Here is a 27,215-nt window from a genome sequence, read left to right as displayed (position 1 = left end):
ATCAAATAGTTTCTGTTTCATGTGCTCCTGGAACAATAATTAATTCTGTTGCAGTTAAATTCACAATCAGCCGAATTGTTGTGGTCGCATCGCCCGTCCCTGAAATAGTTTCTCCATCACTTCATCAATCTTTGTACAATTTATTCCTAGATAAAATTCCACCCCCTTTACTTTCCTTGTTCTCGGATAACGAAAACGAAATTTCTTCTTCCTCTTGTCTCGCCCATTAATTCTTGAATATTCATTCATCGCGTCGTTCGACTCGAACCAGACGAAGAGAATAAAAAAAAAAAGACAATAACAGAGACTACGCAAAAGTTGATCTAAACTTCGCTACCGTGAGGTAGAAAGATTTTGTATCTTATCGCGCATAACAGGCAATTCCTTATCTCCCGGAAGTCTCTCAAAATAATATTTTTCAATACATCTTTGAAGTATCCCTTACATGTATAACGTATGTAAACCAGTACAAAAGTGAAAAGAAAAAACGTATTCGCTTTGAGGCAACGGATCGAAAAACAAATTTCATTTAACAAAAAGAAATTGCGTTCTGTTCTTTTTTTTTCGTTCCTGTAACTTAATTCTGAATAATTACCCAATTTTTACCTCTATTCCTCTCTTTTCAAACATGATTTCTTTCTTATACTCAATACGAGATTAGGGCTGAAATTTCATTCGCTTCCCTTTTTTCTTCCCGGTCAAATATGAGTGTTCGGCGAATTCGTGCATCCACTCAGATACACACACATACCAGGCACAAATTACCCTGCACCCTGACGTAAAGCCATGCGATACACGGATCGGACTCACTTTCTCAAACATCAAGTAACATCGGACTGTACATACTTTGAGCATTTACATAAGAGACCAATTCACGTATATAAGTACACCATATACATATGATATATACGCGTATAACTTGTAGCTTACGCCCTCGCACGTCCGATTCCGACGCGGACGAACCGCTGCGTTTTCCGGCGGTGGTGTACGAATCACCAGCAGAATTTTGCTCGCGATTTCCTTTGTCCGTTGCATAAGTATTATCTGGTACATGCATATACCGAACGTATCAATATATATTATATTGTGACTCGGTACTACTTTCTTATCGAAACTCGGCATGAAATCCATTTTATTGTTAGATAAAATGTCGGTGCAGCGCAGCTAATAATGCTCGTGCGGTTGTTCATACTATAAATATATGCAGATATTCTTCATGCATTAAACGTGCATGTGTTATCGCCACGGTATTGTTTTATTATTCTTATTACTATTATTTTCTGCAACGATCACGCATATTCACCTTGTACAATATAATGTCGACGATGAGTAAAATACCGATTTTAAAATAACATATTGCATTTGACTTCGTTATCAATGTCCATTAACTTGCCATAGTGAGTTTTCAATTGTACAACCAGATCATTGTCGGAAAACCAATTTTGTCGGTAATTTTTTTTACAACAAAATATAATATTGTATCCGTTCGTTTCAAATGAAAATTATACATTTTATTTGGGTATTTAGCGAGTTTTCAGATGTAGAATCTTCGGTCGATTGAATCGTAATCGTCTTAAACGGTATAAAGATGAAGAACATGAATCGTAAATAACGTGAATCGTGTTTATCAATTGAAATCAAACAATGCGCCACATCCATAATACGAATCCTACTAACCATGAGAACTGGTCTGCCGTGTAATTGCGCAACGATTTGCTGTATAAAGGCAGTATTCAGGAGCTCGTAATAGTGAGTATAATATAACCGCTGATAATACCTTGCCTACATTCATGTGGCTTATAACTTATTATCATAGTATTGCGTATAATATTATAATATACGTATAAAATATAACAATATATAGAAAAAAATAATTTTTGCGATTTTCACCGTGGCACCTCCTAAAAAGTTTGTTCGGATCAAAAGAAAGATTCTATGAAAAGATGAGCGTTCTACGTTATGTTGAAGATTGTGCTCATTTGACTTTTTACTTTCTTTTCACATTTTTTTTTGTTTTTTTTTGTTTTTTTATGAAGAAACACGTTGTAGCACTTCAATTATTATTTCTCTCCTGACCTTTATTATCAGCCCAAAGATCACGATCCATAACACAACGATATATCTTATTTTCCTAAATTAAAACTTCGGTTAACATGAAAAATAACTATTATATAAGATCGAATTAATGTTAAAAGTGTGGTTCTCCCTTGTGACGTGAATTGATGTTATGATCGATGTAAGAAATAAAATAACAAATTTTATTCACGATACTTCGTGAGTTCAAAAAAAAAAAAAAAAAAAATGGTATAAAGTGAAAAATCAAGTGAGCGCGATCCTCCGCATACCGTAAAATTTTCATCTTATGACAGAACCTTTCCGTTAACCTGAACAACTTATTTGCGGGGTGCCATGTTGGGAAAACTCTGATTATTTTTTTCCGAAACACCGTAATATATATCCGTGGTGCAGGAAAATGTGGGGGGAAGGGTGGGAGGGGCGGGAGGGGGGGAGGGGGGAGGGATTCAGACGGGGAACTGATTCAGAGAGAGAGAGAGAGAGAGAGAGAGAGAGAAAGAGCTGGATAGATGGTTGAACTCTCGGAGAGAGTCAGCTCCGCGAACGAGACGGGAGTGTGGAAACGAACCAACGACAATCGGTCCGGCGGACGGAGGCAACGACCTCAACCCCAAAGTCGTTGCCATCGGTGCTAGTCTGGCGCCCCTAGACGAAGACGAGAGAAAATTGTGTAACGAGGTAAAAAGATCGGATCCAAATAGCATTTCGCGATTCTGCAGACCGTAGTCCATACGGTTTATTCAGCTTTTTTTCGGCTCGGTAGTTCCGTGCAATGTAATTGTGCTTGCACTCATTTCCGCACGATCTCAGTCACGATACCGAACACAGTAGGTATAAGGTCAAGTCTTTAGTACCATTCTCTCAAAAATCGTCAGACAACTCTCAGGTACACTCTATGCGTATGGATGATGGTTTTTTTTTTTTTTTTTTTATTTATTTATTCATTTTTTTATTTCGCGTCATTTTTTCTCATCATTTTTTAGCGTACGCGCAGGTGAGCATCGAAGCTGTAGTCCGGGACTTGGTGGTTAAAATGACGAAAACGAAAACTAGTTCCGGCCCAAGATCAATACCCAAGTTGTGCAACGACTGTCTCTTCTGTACTGTATATCTTCACCTCTACGTCTATGTACGTACATATGTATGTATGTGGGGATGTATGCACGTACATATGTATATTAGGTATGTACGGGTTGTAATCGCATAAGCTCTCTTCGCGTTATAAGGGCGAGATATTATATTGTACCTTTTCTTCTCTCAAGAGATTCGTGGTACAGGTCAGTTTCGCGCTATCGTCGCTTATGCGTACTTACGTACGTATACGTTATATAGGCATAATACGCGGCGAGGAGCGAAACCGGATATGAAAATCAAATTATGCGAACGCTTCGCTTTGTGCGAATGCCTCTTTTCTATACCCTTGGGTTTCGGCTACATCCTACCGCTATTACATTGCATCCATCGCCCCCCAGCGACGTCTTGTTCCTACATTATATACCGCGGACGATGGTTGGATTGTTATGGTTCTTTTTTTTCCCCCCTCTCTCAAGATTCGGTATAATCACTCGGTCTTGAATACCTTTACTCGGTCTGGTATGTATGAACGATCAGTTGGCAATGCCGTGAATTGCAATTAGCTTGCCATTCAGTTTGTTGCAGAGAAGGTAAGGTGATATATCGCCGTGAAGTAAAAGTAAATAAGCCCCGTTCAACATTGAGGAACGTGATCGAAGAATATCATGGGAATAGCACGAACTCTTCAACTTGAGATGCCTCGCGATATCGCATGTTTCTTCTTTCTATTCGTTGCTCACTTTTTTCCATTTTATTTCGTACAAAGTGGTCCGATGGTCTCCTAAACATTGTTCCATTTCCGAAACAAGATGTCCAGTAACGAGGGTAGTTCCGATGTTTCTTATAATAGTAATGAGAGAATGTTCGAATTGGCGATCACAGAGAAATGCTACAGAATCCTAAAATTATTTGTTAGACTGATGAATCGATGTCAAACATCTCTCGTGACATCCTTAACGAATATGGAGAGGTGATGGATTTTCTTCGAACTAATTCGAAAAGTAACTACACTACAGACTTGAAAATTTTGGATTTTTGGCAGTACATTCAACAATCTGTTGGACGACTTCGGAATTATCGTAGCGAAAGTTCCACGGACAGTATCGTCACTGAAATTCTACAGTTCTGAAACTCGTTGGGTGTTATTTTTCAAAGCATTCCTTGCCACGGCATTAATTCGTAGAGAACAACTGTAAAGTACCAACTTCCGCAAAGCGTGGAATTACGATTCGCAACAATTTTCAACCGAATGAAGACCACGCGATGATTTCGTTGGGTTAGATTCGCCGATCGTAATGCCGATTTAGATTTTGGGATACGGGTATGAGAATCTTCGTCGCACACGCCGACCTAGTTGTAGCCTTTTCGAGTAACGAGGAAGTCGGTGGCCGCACGAGTTGTAATCAGCATCTAGCGAGGCTACCGCGCCTAGAGGAGGCGTTCATTCATTGGTAGAGGATGCTAGGAGGTAGGCGGGGAAAGGGCAAACGAGCCGAGGCGATTTCAGCCCATGGGGTTCCCATGGAAAAGCGTTTCAGCGAGAGTGATCCGCCATGCTAGAATCGAGATGCAACTGCAATTGGGCGGTGCATAGAACCCAGGGCGACCCTCGACCCACATCGAATGGGACGCAGGCGCGCGAGAGCGTCACTGTCCGGAATCGTCTAGACCCTAGAGAGTCGAGCTGCACTGCCGGTTGTGTTGGACCCTCACAAAGGGGACCTTGGTTCTGTCTGATGATAAAAATGGCGGACTTGTACACGTCGGGCACGTGGTGCAGCAGGGCTGGAACGCTGACGCCGAACCTTGTCCCTGCGGCTTCCTTCCGCGTGCGGCATCGACGACGCGGTCTTCGATTTAACCACGTATGTGCCGCATCCTCGCAGTGCGAAACGTTTCGCGATTAATATACGTGTACGTCGGTGCAGCTTCGATGGTGCGGTTCGTCACGCGTCGTGTAGTAACTACGCGATTAACAATCTTGTGATGGGTTTTGTTGATACGGAATCGCGGTATGTACGTCATCCCCTGCTAACGGAGAATTGGAATCCGTGACTTTTTCCATAAAATTTCTCATTCACGGTAATGTGCATGCAACATTTCTCATATACATAAATGATCGTCTCAAAGTTTCAATTCGGTTGAAATACCGCATCGTATAACCGTGCGGAATGTTGTTTTTTTTTTTTATTTTCTTAACGATTGAACATAAAAAGAACTATGTGTTACAATTTAAAATAGTACAAGTATTAAACAAAACATTTTGATGTTCAATATTATAGCACTGCTCAAAGTTGGGAACTGTTTATTGACATTTTATGACACTTGGGACGTTTGCTTATTAGTGAATGAAATTCACAATTCGTTGTAACGTAGTCGAGAAGGATTTTTTTTTTGTTTTTTTTTGCGTGTTGGAACTGTAGAACGAATCTCTCTAAAGTGTATTTACATTTTTACTGCAATTTTGTAAGACTAATAATTTACTCGATTATCTATATTTAAATTTGTTTTGTGTATTCATAATCATCTTTCCATGATCAGTTAATTATCATGAACAGCAAATTAATAAACTCAATTTTATAATCGAAAAGTTGTTTACCCTTGTTTTTCTTATAATGATTTGTCTTTCGGAGTTGAGAGATTGAAGTTTTCTTACCGTGTAATTTGTTTATTATCGTAAAATATCACAAAGTGTTTTCTTGCATGCTAGACCAGTTATCCATTCGGTTTATTTTTACACAGTATTTAGTGAATTAGCTAATTACATGCACCGCCTCACAAATTTGCAAAAATAACAATGATCAGTGCATATAAAATTTACGAGGTAAAGAAGTCCAGTAAAATTGTACTCATACTTTACATCTCATAATTACACGCAATGCATTCTCTCGGCGAAGCCGGCAATGGCTGCAGCCTTTTCTGGTCTTGCTACGGAAGTATTCAACTTGTATTGTTTTTTTGTTTTTTGTTTTTTTTTAAAGCTCCAGACGAACAATTGCGAACAGACTGCAGATGCAGCCCGCAAGAAAAATGAGGCCCGACTTGAAATACATTACGTAATTCATTAGGTTGTTGTACCATGCGTGTAACTAATATACCCGTTGTCGTGAACGCACCCTTACGCCCAGCGAAGCTTCTCGTTCGATGGTGTATATAAATATATACACTTGTGTAATACTTAACGTATATACATACATCGAGGCGTTGCGAAAAATCGGCAAAAAAAAAAAAAGAAATGGTGCCTTACCGGTTCTTGTCACGGGGTAAAATTTTTTTAGCTATGGCGTTGCTTCTAAAGCGCTTCTTCGCCGACGGGTATAAGGTGCGAAATATAGACGTGTTGCAGCATCGTCAGGTCCGCGAATTACCCGTCAAATTTAATTCCTCTCGTCTCTATTATAAAATTTTATTATTCACATGTACCCCTTTTACTGTCTGCTTCGGTGATCGTATTCCAAGGGTCTGCATGATGTGACGTAATGAAATCTCGAGTCAACGGTATTTTATGCAAGTTGAACGGTGAGAGAAACGCGGTAATATCAAAGACTCGCGCCAGACTTAACCGCAATTGCAGGGATATGTTCACGGTCTGTGGGGAGGGACGGGGATTTCTCAAAATTCAATTACTCCTCGCCGATTGTTCTCCACGCTCCACTCTAACTCTAATTCTTTCATTTCTCGTAAAATTTAAATGGATTAGGATATACTATCCGGCATATCATTTAGGGGTAAATGACATCCACCACCGCGGTATGATTTTATCAACCGGCCAGATTTCACAATCGGTGAATGCGCTTCGTATTTCTTGGCGTAATTGTGCGAGAAGAACTTTGAACTCTGTTCTTCCAATCGGTTATTCAATTTCTCCGCGATTCAGCTACTTCAAGACAATTTATCATCCGACATTATAGATGCTACGGATTCCTCTACAAAGGAAAACTCGCGAAGCTGATAGTGATACGTCTTTATACTGTGCAATGTGCGTAATCGATCAAGCGGATGAGGCTGAAGCTGGTAGCCAGAATTAGCAGCCAAACGTTCCAACGTTCATTCGAATAAGAGAGTGAAATCCGAAAAACAAAATTTTGCGAAATTCCTTGAACCCCCAATACGTTCATAGAATTATGAGGGTAACACTGAACTGCATTTTTCTATTTCCAAAAAGTTTAACACGTTTGGCTGCCAAATCTGGCTGCTAGTTTGAGCTGCGTATCAAGCGGTGGCTAATCAACGAGAAGGGCAAAAAACTGCAGTCTTCCAGATTCTGGTTACGTGGAGACGAAGACTAGCAACACTACACATTCACCCTACGGAATAATTTATTCGAAAAGAAGCCGTACTTCGCCGGGATGTCCAGAGCACTGCAGAGCCTTCTACTCGTTCGATTGCATGGTTCGATGAAATTTTTCATAAATAACTATTTTCTTATGCAATTAACCCGCGTGTTTGTATCGTTACGCAGTTCGCAAAATCACGCATAGCTATACTTACCACGCACGAATATCAGGATGAAATTTATTTCTTGCAGTATTTTCTTTCAGTAGTTATTGACGATATTGTACAAACATTTCAATAACGAAAATGAGCTAGTGTGTATTGATAGGCGGAAAAGCATTTGTCTGTAACCATTCAATTTTCTACCTACGTGATTAGTTGATGGTTCGTCATGCGGGCAAGAGCAATAATTGAAAAAATGCGCAAGTCCATTAGAGAAACAAGCATTCGTTACAATATCAAGACTTCTACTAGTTCGTATAATTCTAAGAATCTCGTCAGAATGACAGTACAGCAGTGGCTTATACGAATACGTGATGATTCATGAGTTAGGTACTTCATCTTCACGGATTAATTAAAAATATTTTATGATTCGTACCCTAGCTATCGTGAGCTTAATATTTAACGACACATTTTTTTTTTTTGATGTGTATTAGGAAAATCGTGTTTCACACGCAGGCGAATAACATTGCTGTGTTTCTCGTACAGGACTTTTCCGTTTGGTCGCCGGTGATATCAGCAGATACCTTAACTCGATATAGAACCCGGATCACGGATCAAGGATCAGTGCGATGGATGCTTTGGTCAGGCAAGTCCTGCATAATGCGGTGCATGCTGGTATATCGCGTGTTGCTATGGAGACGAATTTCTCCGTCTAGACTGTGCCTCGACTCTTCTTCCTTCTCTCGTTCCGGTCACTTATGTCGTCTCTCTAATTTACTCTCTTGCTAAAATTTTCGTGAGACGTACTTTCGAGGTAATTGTTCCCCCCAGCATCTTCAATCGAAGTTTTACAATTATACGAATTCATCCTGATTTTCTATCAAATAATGTTTGAGGGGAAATGCTACGTTTTGATGTAACTTCCATTGTCTATATATGTTACAGTAAAATGCATAAATGTCTTAACCTTTCGGCTAACTTGTTTTCGGTTCGAAACGAAACGCGAGTTCAAATCTATACGAATTATGTGACGATGACTGCCGATGCAGCTGACGTGAGAACATTGGTTGCATTGTCACATAATTCGTATAGAATCGAAGTCGCATTTTTTTTTCAGACTGATAAAAAGTTTAGGCAATCATGCAGTTAGTAATGTTCGTTAATAGGTTCCCAGTAACTCACTATTTTTTTGGAATCAAAATTGGAACGAGTTTCCTTTCTAAGTAAATTTTATGTGCCAAAGACTAGCGACGCAAGTGACAGGACAAACAAACGATTCGTTGATCATAAGCACATAAAATTTCCATAGAAAGAATGCTTGTTTTAGTTTTGATTCCAAAAAATTAGCAAACCGTTGGGAATGGCTTCATAAAGTAATTCAACGTTTTTGGGTGTCTAAAATGAATATTTTCAGTGTTTCAAAAAATTCATTCAGTGTTTGTCAAAAGAAAAATTCATCCCGAAGAAAGAAGGTGATAGTTTGTTCTATGACACTATTTGAGAAAATTATAAAAAAATTCGTCAACTTCGAGGACTGAAAACTGTATGAATGCGCGGAGAAAAGAACTTTTTATGGTCGTAATCGAATTTCTTGACTTCGAATATACTTAAAACACAAGTTCTTAAAAGTAAATATTCACCTGAGACACGAAAAACATTGGATTACTTTATGACGCGATTCCGCGATCTTTGGCAGTTATACCACGGGCGCGCTGTAGGGATTACGTGGGTTTCGAAGGTTAAAGAAAGCATATTTTGTTTCATTGAAAAAAAATATAATAAAACAATTATTTTATTCAAACTTACGACGTATGAAAGAACAATATTTCAACAATATTTCATAAAATTTTCCTGCAAAAATTTTGAAAATTCAGTCGTTCATATCTGAAACTAAAAAACTTAATATTTTCTGTTGGTAGGCGGGTATGGCTTGTACTTGGACGACGGATTTATGAAAAAATTGAAATTAGAGGTTTTAGCAGAGTTGTATGCAAATCAGTACAATTTTAGGTAAAATCTGCACCATGTATTGCCGTTCAAAATAAATTGTGATCGAAGAAAAAAGAAACCTTCGTCCAAGTACTAGTTAATCCTATCTATAAGAAGTATGCAGAATTTCAAAGAGATCGGTATATTAGTTTCTGAAAAATCGTGTCCACTGACTTCAAAAATACAGTTTTGAGAAAAGAACGATATACTTGCAACGCTCCGGCCGGTCAAGCCTACTAATAGGAATTTTCGAAGGTTTTCTCTCCTAGACTGTTACTGTAATTGACTTGAAACCTTGGGGAAATATTCTTTATATGTTGTACTATTAGAAAAAAAAAAATTTTAAACGGGTTGTTTGGAATTTCCAAACCTATGGAACTCCTTAACGCCGTTTTGTTGCCGTGGCAGTTAAGCGATTAATTAACATTACTGTGCTATGTGCGTATTAATAACCAGCTGTAAGAATGTTTCGATACAAACAATTATTACAAGCCGAAGAATGTATGAGCGTTACGCAAAATGCAGTTCAGAAGCTTTCCGGTGAAGAGAGTATAAGTTCTGATTAAATCGCCCTGTAGGATATAATTCAGGTCGTCGTATGTGACGCGAGACCGGAAATTAAACTATATTAATTGGCCGAAACGCAGACGTAACTAGAATACGTACATCGATATACTGGGCTTGGCCAGAAAATATCTGCTCAGCTTCATCTCCCATTGATAAAATTGCCTGTTAATTTGTATTAGAGTAGAGGTCTGTTTTGAGTTGTACAAAGCTTGAGCGATGCGTCTGTCGAATATAAGAAGTTGAATGATTCTCCATGCGGCATGTATCACGGTTTGACGTGGCTGTTTATAGCAAACGCCTCGTTCCATGCACGAGGCAGATGCCAACGTCGAGTGCAAACCTAGTTTAGTCACAACAGTAAAATTTGGGAATTTGCCTACGTAACTGTTGTTACTCGGGATTGACTAACGAATGCCTTTCTCAACGAGTGAATATTCTATGTTCTGTCTATTTCGAAGTCGTACTGCGGTGAGCATTGATCTTTGCAGAGTTTTTTTCGCAAATAAATTATCAGTAAGTTTGTTCCATACAATGCATGCTTAGCTATTTGATTGTATGATAAGTATTCAGGGACCTTGAACAGCATAAATTATGCAAATATCCGTACTACGTTATGGTTTAAGTAACAATAACTTTTATTGTTGCACGTTGCGTCCAGAAATCAATAATCGTTAAGACTCGGCGGAGTGCAAGAACCTGAAAATTAAAATTAGCGTGTCGGAGACTGTACTTATCAGCACACGAAGTCTCGTAGTACTCAAAGTTGACATTCGTTATCTTACGCAAATCTTGCAGAGAAAATATATACCAAGAAGCCTAATGCACTGATCGTCCCTTGAAAACTATGCAGAGATGTTTGAATTCTACGCTAATTGTAAGATAATTGTCTCACTGGACAAATGTGCGATACGATTCATGACACACACTCTGTAAAGTGCGAATGAAAATTTAGGAAAACATGTGAAACATCGTCGCAAAAACATTACCGCGGAGCAACGAACGCAGACGGTATGGACGCGATACTCGTATAATACCAACTGCGGTTGTTTGCGAGGTATATGCTGGGAAAGTTGAGCGCCCTGAACCCGTGGGGGAACCCCAGCGCAAAGTGCGTCCCTGTTACGCAGTTCATTCACACGGCGGGCTCTCTAAATATAATATGGCGGTAGTTCGTAGACCCCCCCACTCCGCGGCGTGGAACTCGGACCTCGAAGTCCCCCTAATCCAACGCCCCTGCGATTACAAGTGTTCCTCTCCTCTCCTCTCCTTTCCTCTCCTCCCTCCTTCCCCCACGCCTTCCCCTTCCCCTTCTCCTTGGACCCTCCAGTCCTACGCCCACCGAATACGAAGCTCCCTTCTTCTCTCGTGCAGGCTGCAGCCAGGCAGGCAGAGGCGGGAGGGAAAATCTGCTCAAAGTACAACCTCCGCGAGGCGAACGAAATGCTTCGGTGTGTAGATAAGCGCCGACGAAGAACCGGCGAGAGAAAGAGAGAGAGAGAGAGAAAGAGAGAGAGAGAGAGAGAGAAGCATTTATTTATTCGACCTGGCACAAGTCCCCTCAGGCGGCATATGTAAAATCAATAACGAAAACAGAAAAATTAATAAATACGAAAATAAGTAAGTTATTAATTAATTCGAAATAAAAAAATAAAAATAAAACACAATAACATTGATAGAAAATAAATAAAATAAATGAATAAAAATAAATAAATAAATACACAGATAATTAAATAAATCAATAAATAGGCAGAAGTAAGTAAAGATAGAGAAAGAAACAGGATAGGAGTAGTTGAGATCGCCAGTAATTGAGCATAACAACTCGGGGAGTGAGCCGAAAAATAAAAAATAAAAATAAAAATAAAAATAAATAAAATATATACATATATATATAATAAGATTATAGATAAAGACATAGCCGGGGCGAAAATTATCTCGTGACAATAAGAAACAGAAACAGAAGGCTAGCAGGGCAGAGAACAATAAACACCAAAAACATAAAAATAGAATCACTAAAATTAAATAATAAAACGAAATAAAATAAAATAGCCACATATTTTAGACGAGGACAGAGAGAGAGAGAGAGAGAGAGAGAGAGAGAGAGAGAGAGAGAGAGAGAGAGAGAGAGAGAGGGGGGGGGCTCTTTTCTCAATTCTTATATACGACGCATCGACGACCTGCGTTCCGTACGCCTATGTCTCTGTCGCGTGATCACCCGGATAATTTCTCATCTTTTTCCTATATTGTCGACGATAGTTGGAGAACGCTTGCTACTGATCGACCCACTCGTGTCGAAAAAAATAAACCTGCACAAATCGAAGATCCACAATGAGCGAATCAGACCTTTCTTCACCCGGTCTCCTTATTATACCGTGTATGATATAGGATCATCGATCATGGTTACACGCATCTCTTTCAAATACTTGACTCTCACAGATGGAATCAGAGACGAGATAATGGTTCTATTTTAATCGTGGACGAAGATGTAACGCGAGGATGCAATTGCGTGGTGTATATGGTATAAAGAACGTAACCGCGGAGACGGACAGACAGGGAGGCCGAGAGAAACGGGGAGTAGAAAGGACCCTTTGACTTGAGCAGGCAATTGTGGGTTGTAGTCCTTATTGGTACTGCGTAGGGTGATTCTCGGATTCATGTGACGTGTACGCGGGTTTGTCTGCTGTGTAAGGATGATCGAGTGCTCGTTGCATGCGTAGATAAAGGGGTGGAATTGTTTAGCACTGGTTAATCCGTTAATTCGTTAATCCTTTAATCCGTGAACATGGTGTACCATATATTTGCAGTCTTATACATTTAATACAGAATGAAGTCAACCGCAGCACAAGATGCAAATTATTTCGTATAAAAATTTACCCAACAACTATGGTCTTGTGTAACGCCTTTATACTCGTAGATATAGTTAGTAAGTGTTTCGGAGAAAAAAAACGTTTTCAATTTATTTACATTACAATTCCTATGGTTAAAATGTCGAAATGCAAAATGGTTGATCTGGTACGGCAGACTAAGAGTTGCAAAAGCTGTGTGAAGAAAAATGTGGGCTCCAAAGGGTTAAAATTGGATAAATTATCGAGATGACTTTCGCCACTTGACCTTTCAGGTTTTGTGCAGCGTAAATTTTTTTTTTTTACCTTTTTTTTCATCCATACGTTCGTTCGAATACTGATTATACAATTGCGTGTACCATTCTTACAATAAGAACCAAAACGTCAAAACCACTGTCGACAGTCTGTATAACCCACTTATATCCGTAAGATATATTTTTGGAAGATTCACATTGTTCACCGTGGCCACTTTGCCCTGTTCCATACCTATAGCTGTGTAAACTGTTGTTATACATCCCGGGCCACGTCAAAGACTCATGTGACACATACTCTGATCATGCACAATATACAACTGTATTACTTACTGTGAATAGTTGGAGTAACCAGAAACGGACAACGATTAATTCAATTTGCACGCCTCTGTGCATGTTGCAAGTGTATTTGCCATACGTCTCGAATGAATGAAACTTATTCATGTGCGAACAGAGTCCTACAGCTCTTGAATTTGTCAAATCAGTTTGTGCGGATGTCGCAGTTTTTCTTCCGATATCGTTTCTTTGCCTCCGAAATTTATACACAAGCCAATTCACTAGAGTATAAGAATGTAATTCTTTAAGAAAATTCTGAAATCATTGTAATTCTGAATCGTTGGGAGCCTAATCTTACCATTGCGGATTTTAGAAATGACACTTATTCAATAGATGAATGAATAATGGATGGAAAATTTTTCGGTATTCTCTGGACGAATCTATCGACTTTATCTCGTTGGGGCCTGCCACATTTAATTCTAGTTACGTTACGTGGTGATGATATTCAAATTAGCTGTAGTTTATCATCAAACGACAGAAAATAAGCGTCACGCAGTACAAAGGCGTCCGGTGTTGGGTGTCCGATAACAGATACGAGATCAAGTTCAATGGCCTTTGTTCTTATGGTGGCAGTCTTGGAAACGATAATCATTTTACTCTTGTCGTCATTGTTTCTCTGCCCTTTTTTGAAGAATCGTTTAGCATTCCGCGTTGAAATTACAATCACGTGATGCGATATTGGCTCGGCAACATGGCGATGGAAACTGTTATCAGCTGATCGCTCGGTTTTAAGTAAAGTACGTAAATACCATCTGCCACAAAACTGCTATGCTGATAGTCTTTTATTTATATAATATATATAATACGGAGTAAAAAGTATGACGAAAAACGACCTTTATAATTACATACTACTTCTTTCGCCCAGCATATTTTATTATGCTACCAGATGGCGTGTGTTTTAATGTGTCGGATCACATTTTAAGTTAGGCGATTGGTTTTTTCATCCTCTATTAAATCATTCACCACCGTTTATGGTGTAAATTTATATGAATCGGTAAACTTGATGGATTTTTCTCAACGTTTTTGGGGTTCCTGCAGCATCCAATGTGGGAATTTTAATGCCCTACTCCTTTGCGGATAAACGGAGATCACTTGAAATAGACCCTTTTATCCGGTTCTGCGCGCGGTGAAGAAGATAGCTGCACGGTGCTGCAGCGGCCATTAAACTGTCTACAAAGGAAAAATCAACGAGAACGAGAAGGCCGGAGCCCTTCTTTTACCTCTGCTCATATACATATACATTATATTTATATGTAATATGTGTGTGTGTATACGTTCTTCTCTTTCGTCATTAAATTTTTTTTCCTGCTCCTTAATTTCCCCCCTCTCTTTCTTTACGTCCTTCTTTTCGTCTTTTCGCCAGCTCGCAACCTCTTTCTTCTATGCAGATTCTTCCCTCGATATTACAGTTTACATCTCGCGTTAGCAAATTAGCCACGCTGTGCTATAAAAATCCGCTCGCTATTTGACAGATGGAATGTTGGAAATTTGACTGTGAGAAAAGTTTCTGAAAGCAGAAAATTTCGGAGAGTAAATATTCTACCGATCAAATTCAAATGGCACAAATATTTTCTGCTTTGCTGTTGCAGACCTGCAGTTCGGATTTGTATCTCATGCTGCAGACGACGACCAGCTGCTTCGAAGCGCAAAATTTGAAAACTGGTTATCCTACCGGAGAGGATGATGCTGTTGCTGTCTTGGGCAGCGAGGCAGGCGTCTGATCCAGCCGTTCAGCAGTTACTTGATGACACTAACCCGTAGATCCGAACTTGTGGGCTATATAATTTGCACACCGCAAGCTCCTATCTACCGGTACATGTAGTCAGGCCGTCGATTTGATGACATACATCCTTCGGACGAAAACTACGACCAAACGAATGAGAGTCTTACAACGATAGATTTCAAATGCTTCTTGAGCTTATAGGCGTTCTTAGAGGCGATTCGTGATCTCCAACGTGCCTAACCAACCGATGCATATCTACAATGATGAGATCTGCAGGCCTGATGTATCCAGCAAATTTTACTGTTGTACATGGTTTGCTTCCCGTCGAATTTCACGCTATATTATAATACAAGGTGTAAAATTTTGCAGAAGAATGGAAAAATTCAAAATCACCTATTGAATAAGACTGAATGATTTTCAAGTGATCATGTGTTGCAAAGATCTTGCAATCGGGGTTTAGTTACTGTCATTTTAAAACAAACTGCATACTCATGAAATGTACGAGTGACAAATTTTGTTATTATATGCCATAAATTATAAGGGGATATTGTAAGGTGAGATATCGAAATTAATTAGAAATTTTGCTTTATAAATTTTATAAACTAAACGGGGCAAGTAAATATTCGGCACACAATTTTACCGGAACTTCTTAATTGATTCTATAGTATCTTCATCAGAGATAGTAAGGACACGATACCTGCTATATCATTTTTGTTTTATTCAATTTTATATATACGTCACTTTGAACTCTTGCTTTATAATATGATACGTGTACCCTTAGTTCGTATATAGCTGGACTTCCTAACCAATCGAACACCTCCGTATTATACATATACTGTTTTGAGAAAAATTGGATTATTGTATAATTTTTCTTACTCTGAATTCGACCACCTTTCGATACCTACGTAGAAAAAAAAAAACTTGTTTAATGGAAACGTTGCTTTTTTTCTTTGTCACTGGAAAGTACGCAATATAAATTTGAGAAAAAATGTTGAAATTTTCGAAAAAACAAACGGAATACGAACGCGAAAAAGCGACGAGAATAAATGAGCAAAGAATTTCGAGTATCCATAAATTATTGCGGCGATGCCTGGGTGAGGTAGTAGGTTGTATAGTAGGGAATGAAAATTCGAAGATACGAAGTCCACTGTACAGCTTGCTAACTTTCCCGGTCGTCGGTGCCCCGACGATGGACCATCATCATCCTCATCATCATGATCATCACCATCAATAGATCCGTGTAAAATAATTATCGAGAGAAAGAGGGAGACAGGGGGAAAGAAATATTGACCGCGAGAACAAACAACGAATGAGAGAAGAATTCTTGCAAGAAATTATAGAGAAGGAAAATAACGAGGAGGAAGGATGAATGGATGGAAATAAGGAAAAACGGAAGGCATGGCGGGCGGGCGTGTATAGCCTGCCGCATCGCCGATTCCCTGAGACCCTAACTTGTGACGTCGCATCCGATATCTCACAGGCTAGATTCTCTGGTATTGGCGATGAGTAGTATGTCAGTTCCGGTGTGATGCTCTGTGTTAAAAGTGAATCGTAAACGATCGTACCGCAAAGAGAGAGAGTTCGCAATCACTTTACATTCGAGTTTTTCTTATTGTTTCTTTATTTTTTTTTTTTTTACCTTCACTTATTTACCGTTGCTCCTGTTGTAAATGAATATATGTATGTACATATGTATTTCAACTACGTAATCATATTGCTTTTCTTTATCCAAAAATAACTAAATAATTTTCGTTTATTTCATTTTCATCATTGAAATAAATTTTTACCATCAACAGTTGTACAAACTTTCACGTGTACGTAGGATATATACTATATGCATGTAATGTATATACAGTTATTTATCGTTTGTCTATATAAACTATAGATATGTTAATAAAAATAATTGCGATTATTCAATCTTGCATTATTTGGTAAAACTTGTTTTATACATCTACAATCCCCGTTGATATAAAAAATACAGAATTTCTAATGTCAAAACTGTTATTAACGCTATTCTGAATTTTACGACCTATTACCTACTATCTATATTATCTATAAATATATATATATACACATATAGTATATATACATATATATATATATTTATAATTATAATCCCTTGTTACTTAAATACGATCAAACAATTGCAAGGTTCTGTCAACAATAATTTGAATACACAAGTACGCTTTCAATCTTGTATTATGTTACAGAAGCGAAACCAAGATTCATAATTACTTCGTCTTTATTTTACTTGGAATTAAAAGATATATGGTATCATTACGTGGAAGAAGTCAATTTTGGTTTAGGAATGTCCTGCATATCGAAAACTTTGATCGCGGCTTATAAAAAGATTTTCATGTACAAAAGTTAGCGAAAGCCGTTATTTTATTGGTAAATAGTTTACTTTAATCTTGTTTTTCAGGAGCATTACTCAACTTGACTAGGTGGATCTTCGCACCTAAAGCTGTCTCCTTTCACATGTACTCCACTTTCATGTACATTAACAACCTTGTCTTTATGTCAACTACGTTTGCAAAATGTAATCCATAAGAAAAGAGTTTTAACGTTGAACAGATTAAATTCACACCAAGAAGCAAGAATGATTTAAAAGAACCACAATTCTACCGTTTCAGTTTGTTTCTTTAGTGGATTTAAATCTTACAGCGACAAAGTAATAATAATCTATTCTTTATAAAGTTCATGTAAATTTTTCCTTGCTTGCCGTTCGTTAATTGAACTCTTTATTGGCAAATACTCCAACTGTAATAACATCATAACTGTGTTAACTGCGTATTACTACACTTATCTTCTTTTCAGAAGTATCTTCTACCTTCTTCGACAAGCCGACTAAGTTCCGCGGCAGAATATCCTAACAGCTGTTTAAGGTCGCAAACAAACTTGTATACGAATCGCTTTCCATGAACTTTCGATATCATGTCCCCGTCATAATAATACCGGAGTGCTCTGCTCAGTTTTTCATAATTCATCGAAGGTTTATTTTTTCGAGCTCCCCAAAGCTGAGCGACTACTTCGGGTTGATTAAGTTTAAACTCTCCTTCCGTTCCTAACCACTGAATAGCTCCTCTGTGCTCTCGATCCGTTAATAATTCCAACAGAAATTGCCACAGTTGAATTTGACCGTTGCTTCCTGTTCGGTTTGACGTCGCAATCGTTATTCCAGGCGAGTCAACACTTCCCATCGGAACACTCACTAACCGGGGCTGCTGATTCAAACTACGTGCTTTTGGGGTCTTCTGATTCCTGACCTTTGCCGACTTAAGTTCGTCGGTATTACCGTTTGATGCCATGGGAGGATCCTTCTGGACAACAGCTGCGAAATAATTATTATTTATATGAAATACATGTAATTTCATGAAATTCAAAAAAATTTTAACAAATGTGAAGAGCTAAATTCTGTAAACCACTGTTAGAAGTAAGTACTTGTAGAATTTGAAATAGAAAAGTGAAGCAAACAGTAAACATATTACAAATACTTACCAACAAACTTGCATTTCCTGAGCAACTCCAAATGTGTCCAAAAAACATCGCCAGGATCGAGTGGAACTTTTGATTGAAATTCGTCAAGGGTTAAATTACAGAGTTGTGAGCCTGTGATGTTCCAGTCGGCTAGTCTCAGAGAAACTAAATTGAACTGCCTGACAGCCCACTGCAACCAATGCTTTACATGGGCTTGAGACCAGTCTTTGGGACTTGCTGGTATTTTCAGACGTTCCTAAACAGACAAATAATATACTGTAAGTGAAAATATTACTGAATATCTTTATCTAACTAACTGAGGTTGTTTACCTGTTCCTTCCTATACTGTGGGTCTACCATCCACCTGATGACATTCTGCTTTCCCTCTTCATTGGGTGTTGCCGCCGCTGAGCTTTGCTCTGCTGTATGATAGGATGAGAAAAGTAAGACTTTCAGCATGTAGAGATATTAGTATTAGTTTACTTTGACAAATGAGAAAGATACACGACCATCATAGTACTATTTAATTGGCGTGAAACCTTATTTTCTGCGATAACAAAACAGATATCTGTCATGTGAATGGTGGTTCAAACTTTGTAAAATGAATTTCACTTCATTGGCTATTAGCTATTGATAGTGGTCACATGGAAACAAACAAATGACCATTTTTAAAAAAAATGAATGAGTGTCATCTTGATTCCAAGATGATTATTGATTTGATTTCAATTTGTAGTTTCTAATTTGTAGGAGTGAGTATGAATGTTTTCGAAAAGATGTATTAAATTTTAATTTTAAAAATTAAACTTTGCTGAGAGGATATGGCAAAATACAACATTGTTTCTGTTCACAAATTAATTAATTAACACTTTTCTGAGGAGTTTGAGATCTAAAAAATTGAAAGCATACCAAATATTTACTTGGAACCCTAAGATGACAAAGTAATGTTGATGAAATAAGTTATTCAATCAGTTTCATACAAATATACATAAATTACTGATAATTAAATCACATCAATACATATCATATTTGAATGAAATTTATTTGAGAATGTCATTAGAAACTAATAACAAGAGTGAACATGTGCAATTTTGACTAATCTGACATGCAAAATGTAATAGTCACAAATTTCTTAGCGCAGTTACTTAGAAAAAAGCACAACATTGGATACAAAAAATTTACTCACATGTGTTTTCAGCCAACTCGATGTAATCTTCAGCAGGTTTCAAGACATCCACAATATTAATGCGTCTCTGATTGGCTTTTATTTGTACATTGACTTGTACTAGTCCCTCCCCCTGAACGCATTGGTCAACCAAATTTTTGTGACTCTCAAGCTGTTGATGTAATTTGAATTGTAATAACGAGGTATACAACATATTGCAAATGCGTTGTTATTGATAAATTTTCATTGGTATTTCGTTTCTTTCATATCACGTACCATCTGAGCATCTTGGAGCCAAAAGGAATAGTCCATTAATTCAACACCCAGTCTTTGTTCGAGTAGATTTCTTAAGGTTGATAATGGCTCTCTTATGTCCATGTGCTGCATCAGTACACCTTCGTTAGCATCGTCTCCATTAGTTACTCCGTCTAGTGCAAAACTGGGCTCTACTTCTAAATCTGAACTCTCCTGCTGAAGCTGAGCCATTATGTCATCTTCCTGGGACAAAATTGCTTCTGGTTCCATCTTTATCCTTTTTATCATAACAAAATCTGAGTCATCATCCATGTTGAACCTGGGAATGAGATTAACAAATTATCAAATACAGTTGGCAAAAGGTTAACTAAAAAGGATGGGTTCAAGAAGGATACCTGATTGCTGTATCTTTTTTCGATGGTAGTGTAGTAAGACAAGACACTTATCGTTAAGCACATGCGAAAATATCCGAATGCTCAGTCAGAACGGGCAGAACGAGCGTTTTCTTTGGGGTTAGAATACCGTGATTGACGAAGTAAACAGAATTTTTTATCTGTCATAAAGTTACATCGATGGTTGGAAACAGATGCTTCTTACGTGTTGCGAATTGAAGAAATCTTACAGTCATATAGCGGTGATCTAATTATATAAAAAGAGAATGTTAAATTAAGTCAAGTATTTTAGGTTAGGTTAGGGTATTTTCCCTAGCATACAACAGATTCGGAGTACAATGCGGATGCTCACCCTTTTTCCGAAATTTTTCGTCGGTAATTTTTTTCCTTCAGTGGCCTCGTCCTTCAGAAAAAATCCACCCCTAGTAAACTTGATCGTCAATTAAGTACTGGTACGCAAATTCATAAGCTTGATGAAATTGTGATTATGAACTTTTCGCACGCGTATACAATGACAGACGCACAGCGCCACGGGCGCCATGGGTAAAAAAAAAACATTTCTTGAATTCACTCACCCATTGGCTGTCCTCTATTCCCGATGACGCGGACGGTGTCTAACTTTGTAATAACTGTCGCGTGGGTTCAAGATATGGAGATGCTGGCTTAATGTTAAACGTCATCTGTATGGCGTCATTCGTGTTTCTGATTCAGGCTCTAAACCACAGTGAAAGAATTAAATGTAAAGTAATACGGAATGGTATTGACCATAGATGTGGAATTGCACATTCCTGCCGCATGGCAATGAGATTGAAGCAAGAATTTTACAAACTGTCGTTTAATAGAAGATTCCAAGATTCCTAGTTAACCTACAAGAATTTGACAATTTGATGTCTTCGCTGTAAAGGTTTTGTAGATTTCAACATTTTCAATTTTTGTTATTCGAACTTCATTTTATCACCTCGTAATGCGTCAACTGTCTGAAATTTTTTTTCTTTGAGATTAATGGAACAGCAGATAATAAAAATGTTTTTTCGCTTTGATAAAAGTTCATTTTTTTTCTCCCTTTCTAAACATACAGAAAATTCAGTCGAACTTTGAAAAAATGAAGTATACAACCTCGCCTCCAATAAGTCGCAGCACTTCCCCGATATCTTTCAAATCAGGGTCCCCGCTACCAATGCCAGTGACTTACAGGTATGTCGAATCTCATATGAATCAACCGGAGCTCTCAACTCACCATATAATTATTCCACAGACAGGACTGCATGGGAGCAGCAACAAAATGCTATAAGTATCTGAGGAAATTATTGAAGTTTGAGCAGATGGATTTTGAATTTGCTCTTTGGCAAATGTTGTATCTTTTTACAGATCCACAAAAAGTATACAGAAACTTTCAGAGCCGAAAGCGTGAGTTTAAACTTGAGATCAAGTCTGAAACCATAAAAATTAGTGACTTCTTCATTGATAACTGAAAATAATCTCAAAGTAATCTAACTAAATACATAATCTATTTCGATTTTTGATTACAAATAGTTCTGATATATTGTATTTTTTATTGTGTAGAGACAAAATCCCAGTTCGCCAGGGACGATCCTGCATTTTTGGTTCTACTGAGTTGCTGGTTGTGCATCTCATCGATAGGCTTTGCAGTTGTATCAGGGCTAGGATTTTTCCAATTTTTCAAATTCCTGTTCTATGTCATTTTGGTAGACTGTATTGGAGCAGGGATAATTGTAGCCACGTTATTCTGGTAAGGATTTACTCAAATTTGAAAAACCTGGTACTTGTTCATTTCATTCAGGCAGCAAAACAGAAAATGTTTTCAGTTTTGATGAGATATCTTTAAGATACAGTTGATTAATTAATTCTACTTATTTCTAGGTTCGTAAGTAATCGTTACTTAAGAATTAACAATGTCCAGGATGTCGAGTGGGGATATGCATTTGACATTCACCTTAACGCGTTTTTTCCACCTCTTACGATTCTACATTTTATACAGCTATTTTTGTATAATGGTGAGAACTATGCATTTATTGGAAATTTACTGTAACACCTACTCATGAATATTAGAATTCCCAAATTGGACTTGACCAATCTTGCAGAATACATATATCAAGCGATGATTCACCATTTAAATATTCACCGAAGATGAATTAATGATAATTCGTTTTCACAGGACTGATAAGCCACGAGGGATTCTTTTCTCGATTCATTGGAAATACATTTTGGCTAATCGCTGTTAGCTACTATATTTACATTACATTCTTGGGATACGCTAGTAAGTATATATTACATGTTTTTCGTATTTTTCCAATTGGAGACAGTATTACAGCAAATAGAATCCATCATATATATTTGTAGATGTAATTCTATGGATTGTAAGTAAAGAGAAATAATTATATTTCTTTTAGGTGTACAGATCCTTCACAAAACACACTTGATATTAGCTCCGCTACCCGTAATGGTCTTAACATATATTATAAGCCTGGCAATAGGCTTGAACATCAGCCATCTTGTGATGACCTTTTACCTTGAAAGAGTTGTTTAAAATTGTACATGTTTTGAGGTAAGAATAGAACTATTATTGTATAGTATATCGTCTGATTTGCAAATAAAAAAACTTCTGTATTATATACTTCAGTCCAGAAAGAAATGTTACCTTATCCGTGATTATATACCATATTGTTCTGAATGGTAGTCGACTCCGGATACAAGTCTACCTCTAGTTTTCAGTCTGCATTTCGGGACTGTTTTTAGGTACTGAGTATAAGTCGACTCCTACGACAAAATTGATATCAGAAAAATATACTTACATATTCATTTATAAATTGCAAAATTTTTTGGTAAGTACATTTTATCAAAAAACTTGGGTAAATGAAAATATCGCAGGTTGAATTCCATTGGTCTAGTTTTATGATTGAACTATTAATCAAAAGAAATTTCAGTCCGGTAAATTTTCTAATACTCCCGACTATAAGTCGACCCCGCGTATAAGTCAAAGACAGTTTTTGGCGGTCATTTCAGCAAGATAAACCTTGACTTATATACGAAAGAGTATAGCATTTTTGAACTAGTTCTACGACATGACTGATACGATATTGTGGTTAAGTTTCCTGTTAGAATCGAAACGCTGTTTTAGCTTGTCGCCAAAAATGCAAAGGGTTGAGCTTACTTTTTTTTCATTTTTGGGGCCGAAAATTTTTGGTCTCAGATTCGATTTAAATGACCCTTTCCTGACTGATTGGACCCCCAGGAACTCGACGAACGCAGCGAAAAGAGCGTGGGATCAACAGGAAAGTAATTGCGAAGGGAAAAGCACCTGCTGAAAAATGCCGAAAACACAGGATCTCGTTTTTTGGCTGTAACTTTCGATGCGTTGATCGCAGCGTATCTGGACTGCGCCCAATCGATTTTTCAGGCAAAATCACGTCGAAATAGTGCCAGAAAGAATTTATTCCAGCACTTTAAAAAATCGCCACGATTTTCGCCAGAAATGCAAAGGGGTTAGGCTTACTTTTTTTTCATTTTTGGAGCCTAAAATTTTTGGTCTCAGATTCGATTTAAATGACCCTTTCCTGACTAATTGGACCCCCAGGAACTCAGAAAACGCAGCGAAAAGATCGTGGGATCAACAGGAGCGTAATTGCGGAGGAAAAAGCACCTGCTGAAAAATGCCGAAAACACAGGTTCTCGTTTTTTGGCTGTAACTTTCGATGCGTTGATCGCAGCATATCGGGACTGCGCCCAATCGATTTTTCAGGCATAATTACGTCGGAATAGTGCCGGAAAGAATTTATTCCAGCACTTTTCAAAATCGCTAAGATTTTCGCCAAAAATGCAAAAATGCAAAGCCTTACTTTTTTTTCATTTTTGGAGCCGAAAATTTTTGGTCTCAGATTCGATTTAAATGACCCTTTCCTGACTAAAGGCTGACGCCGACTAGACCGCGGCGGACCGCGGCGGACCGCGGCAATTTTTCGCGAGTTCCAGGTTGGGAATATTTCGGCGGTGCGCCGCGCATCGCCGCGCATCGCCGTCGTCTAGTGTGAACACCCGACCGATGCCGAAATTCATCCCAAGTATAAAAATAGGGAAACCTGCGTTACTTTGATGTAAATGGTTATGGTTTACAAGGATTCTTTTCATTCTCTCCGCTGTTCTTGCGAAAAATAAATGTATTCATTTTTACATCTTAAATAAATCCTACGGATATTAAATAAATGTTACGCAAGTAATTACTTCATTTTTAAAGAAATTTAAGTAAATGTGAGTTTTAGAACAACAAGTTATGATCAACGGATTATTTTATGTGAAAAAATTTATTTTTTTCTCATTGTTCGGGTATGATGCTGATTTCATGAAGACTGTTTTTTATTTTGCGTATTAATTTTTATGCATAAGAAATGAGAGAGTATATTTTGAGCTAAAATTTATTTCATTTTTACTATACATATATTATATGTATAATAGGGTGTTTCAAAATAAAAAAATTTACGATTTTCCAACGAGCCACACCCGAAATAGTTTAGGTAGAAACAAAAATTCTGGCGAAAGATGAGCATTGTCGGTTGATTTTTAATCCTTTTTTCCTTTTTATCGAATTTATGATGGACAATTGTTAGTAATTTTTTTTCGTGTTAAACACTTCTTCATCTGAGCTATCCATAATGAGTAATCAAGAAGTAGTGGCAAATATGCATGATTATTTATTGTGTGCCCATGACGACTGAGACAAATCGTGGTCATCAGATAATTGATAAATATCTCTTTTTCGTAGAAACAGTATCGGCGGGTGGTCACGCGACTATAGTGGGCGCATCTCACGGTAACTGCGCCGCGGTGCAGTGGGTGTCAGCCTTAACTTTTGAAATGTCCTACCATTTCCGAACACCTCCAACCATCCTATTTACCTATATTACTAGATTAGCTATTATATGAAAAGAGAAGAATTATTCACTTCGAAATGGGATTCTATTCGACGCGCGCTCGATGTATTCCATAACATTAGTATTCCTAATTATTTCAACAACTTTTCATTTGCTCTCTCGATCTTGAATTTTCGTAGGCATATAACCAAAACGCTGTTCTAGCTAGTCGAGAGTGAAGTATCTACGTTGGGTAGAGAAGCAAAATTGTTTTTCGAAAAGTATTCGGATGGAAAAAAATTCAGAGTAACTGTAATACATCACGGATGCACTAATTTTGAACGAGATGAAATGGATGCTTCGTATATGAGATAGTATTTAACGCTGCGTAGTGATTTAAAGACCTAAAAAGGTGATAGGAAGAGAAAGAACGAAGCTTCTTAACACTTCGAGTGTATTTTAACACACATTTGAAAGATACGAGCAAAATTTTTCATCATCCAACTGTCGCAGAACGGCAGCGTTATCGGCTGACCCGTTAAGTAAAGGATATATCTTCAGTCAACGGCTGACCATCGAAGGGCCTGGCCGCTTGAGTCTGGAATCGGCAGGACAGATAAGGTGTGTATTTCTTGTATGAAATGTGAACACTAGAATCATTATACATCATATCATATCATCATACATCATACATCATACATCGTACATCATACATCATACATCATACATCATACATCATCATACCTAGTATTACAGTTCGAAACCAAAGTTTGAATTTTCGGATGTTCGGAAAGTGACGTCACCAATCTAAAATCGGCTAGCCGAGTTCCTCAGTCTGGTAACAACCGCGCAGTAGAGCGGACGGTTGAGAGTCGCGCTCCGCAAACTTCGAGTACCGGGTTCTCAACCTCCCGGATCCCGCGCTTCGGGTCCGCTACGCGGTGAAACTCGACTTCCAGGATAAGCGCTCCGTGGTTCCTGGTTCATGTTTACAATAAATTATTTCAATTCGTTTTTCACGCAAGCTGAAATTCAGTAGCTGTCAGTCCGCTAATAAAATTTCTCGACTTCTAGGATAAGCGCTCCGTGGTTCCTGGTTCACGTTTACAATAAATTATTTCAATTCGTTTTTCGCGCAAGCTGAAATTCAGTAGCTGTCAGTCCGCTAATAAAATTTCTCGACTTCCAGGATAAGCGCTCCGTGGTTCCTGGTTCATGTTTACAATAAATTATTTCAATTCGTTTTTCGCGCAAGCTAAAATTCAGTAGCTGTCGGTGCGCTAATAAAATTTCTTGACTTCCGGGATAAGCGCTGCGTGGTTCCTGGTTCACGTTTACAATAAATTATTTCAATTCGTTTTTCGCGCAAGCTGAAATTCAGTAGCTGTCAGTCCGCTAATAAAATTTCTCGACTTCCAGGATAAGCGCTCCGTGGTTCCTGGTTCACGTTTACAATAAATTATTTCAATTCGTTTTTCGCGCAAGCTGAAATTCAGTAGCTGTCAGTCCGCTAATAAAATTTCTCGACTTCCAGGATAAGCGCTCCGTGGTTCCTGGTTCACGTTTACAATAAATTATTTCAATTCGTTTTTCGCGCAAGCTGAAATTCAGTAGCTGTCAGTCCGCTAATAAAATTTCTCGACTTCCAGGATAAGCGCTCCGTGGTTCCTGGTTCATGTTTACAATAAATTATTTCAATTCGTTTTTCGCGCAAGCTGAAATTCAGTAGCTGTCGGTGCGCTAACAAAATTTCTGGACTTCCGGGAAAAGC

The 27,215-nt window shown here is 38.1% G+C and overlaps 2 protein-coding genes and 1 long non-coding RNA gene across 3 annotated transcripts in view; 2 read left to right on the top strand and 1 right to left on the bottom strand.

Moving 5' to 3' along the window:
• Positions 1–18,625, top strand: part of LOC124179780 — a 32,743-nt gene extending 14,118 nt beyond the window's left edge. The window contains exon 2 of the long non-coding RNA XR_006870150.1: positions 15,160–18,625. This is a non-coding gene — a long non-coding RNA (uncharacterized LOC124179780). The remainder of the gene's footprint in view (positions 1–15,159) is intronic.
• LOC124179779 (DNA-binding protein Ets97D) lies at positions 17,017–21,119 on the bottom strand. The gene is made up of 7 exons (XM_046564515.1): positions 20,932–21,119; positions 20,583–20,826; positions 20,209–20,506; positions 19,954–20,104; positions 19,101–19,192; positions 18,792–19,026; positions 17,017–18,624 (listed from the first exon to the last, which is right to left on the bottom strand). The coding sequence occupies exons 3-7, from the start codon at positions 20,497–20,499 to the stop codon at positions 18,107–18,109; spliced, it is 1,287 nt and encodes a 428-aa protein (XP_046420471.1). The 5' UTR covers positions 20,500–20,506; positions 20,583–20,826; positions 20,932–21,119; the 3' UTR covers positions 17,017–18,106.
• Positions 21,120–21,244: 125 nt separating this feature from the next.
• Positions 21,245–23,214, top strand: LOC124180104 (protein unc-50 homolog). The gene is made up of 7 exons (XM_046565187.1): positions 21,245–21,483; positions 21,658–21,773; positions 21,835–21,986; positions 22,143–22,329; positions 22,461–22,594; positions 22,756–22,857; positions 22,991–23,214. Exons 2-7 carry the CDS (start codon positions 21,682–21,684, stop codon positions 23,125–23,127), a joined length of 804 nt encoding a protein of 267 aa, XP_046421143.1. The 5' UTR covers positions 21,245–21,483; positions 21,658–21,681; the 3' UTR covers positions 23,128–23,214.
• The last annotated feature ends 4,001 nt before the right edge of the window (positions 23,215–27,215 follow it).

Source organism: Neodiprion fabricii, chromosome 4 (genome assembly GCF_021155785.1).
Source record: "Neodiprion fabricii isolate iyNeoFabr1 chromosome 4, iyNeoFabr1.1, whole genome shotgun sequence".
NCBI classification, from domain to species: Eukaryota; Metazoa; Arthropoda; class Insecta; order Hymenoptera; family Diprionidae; genus Neodiprion; species Neodiprion fabricii.
The sequence above is the reverse complement of the archived record's forward strand: the minus strand, read 5'-3'. Positions and strand labels throughout refer to the sequence as shown.

What these genes read in the sequence shown, in the direction of transcription:
- LOC124179779 (XM_046564515.1), bottom strand. Translation starts at nt 20,499, where the DNA reads ATGGATGATGACTCAGATTTTGTTATGATAAAAAGGATAAAGATGGAA. An exon ending in GGCTCCAAGATGCTCAGATG is followed by an intron (nt 20,105 to 20,208) that starts GTACGTGATATG and finishes TTACATCAACAG; the next exon opens with CTTGAGAGTCACAAAAATTT. An exon ending in CGAGTTGGCTGAAAACACAT is followed by an intron (nt 19,193 to 19,953) that starts GTGAGTAAATTT and finishes CCTATCATACAG; the next exon opens with CAGAGCAAAGCTCAGCGGCG.
- LOC124180104 (XM_046565187.1), top strand. Translation starts at nt 21,682, where the DNA reads ATGAAGTATACAACCTCGCCTCCAATAAGTCGCAGCACTTCCCCGATA. An exon ending in CCAATGCCAGTGACTTACAG is followed by an intron (nt 21,774 to 21,834) that starts GTATGTCGAATC and finishes ATTATTCCACAG; the next exon opens with ACAGGACTGCATGGGAGCAG. An exon ending in ACAGCTATTTTTGTATAATG is followed by an intron (nt 22,595 to 22,755) that starts GTGAGAACTATG and finishes TCGTTTTCACAG; the next exon opens with GACTGATAAGCCACGAGGGA.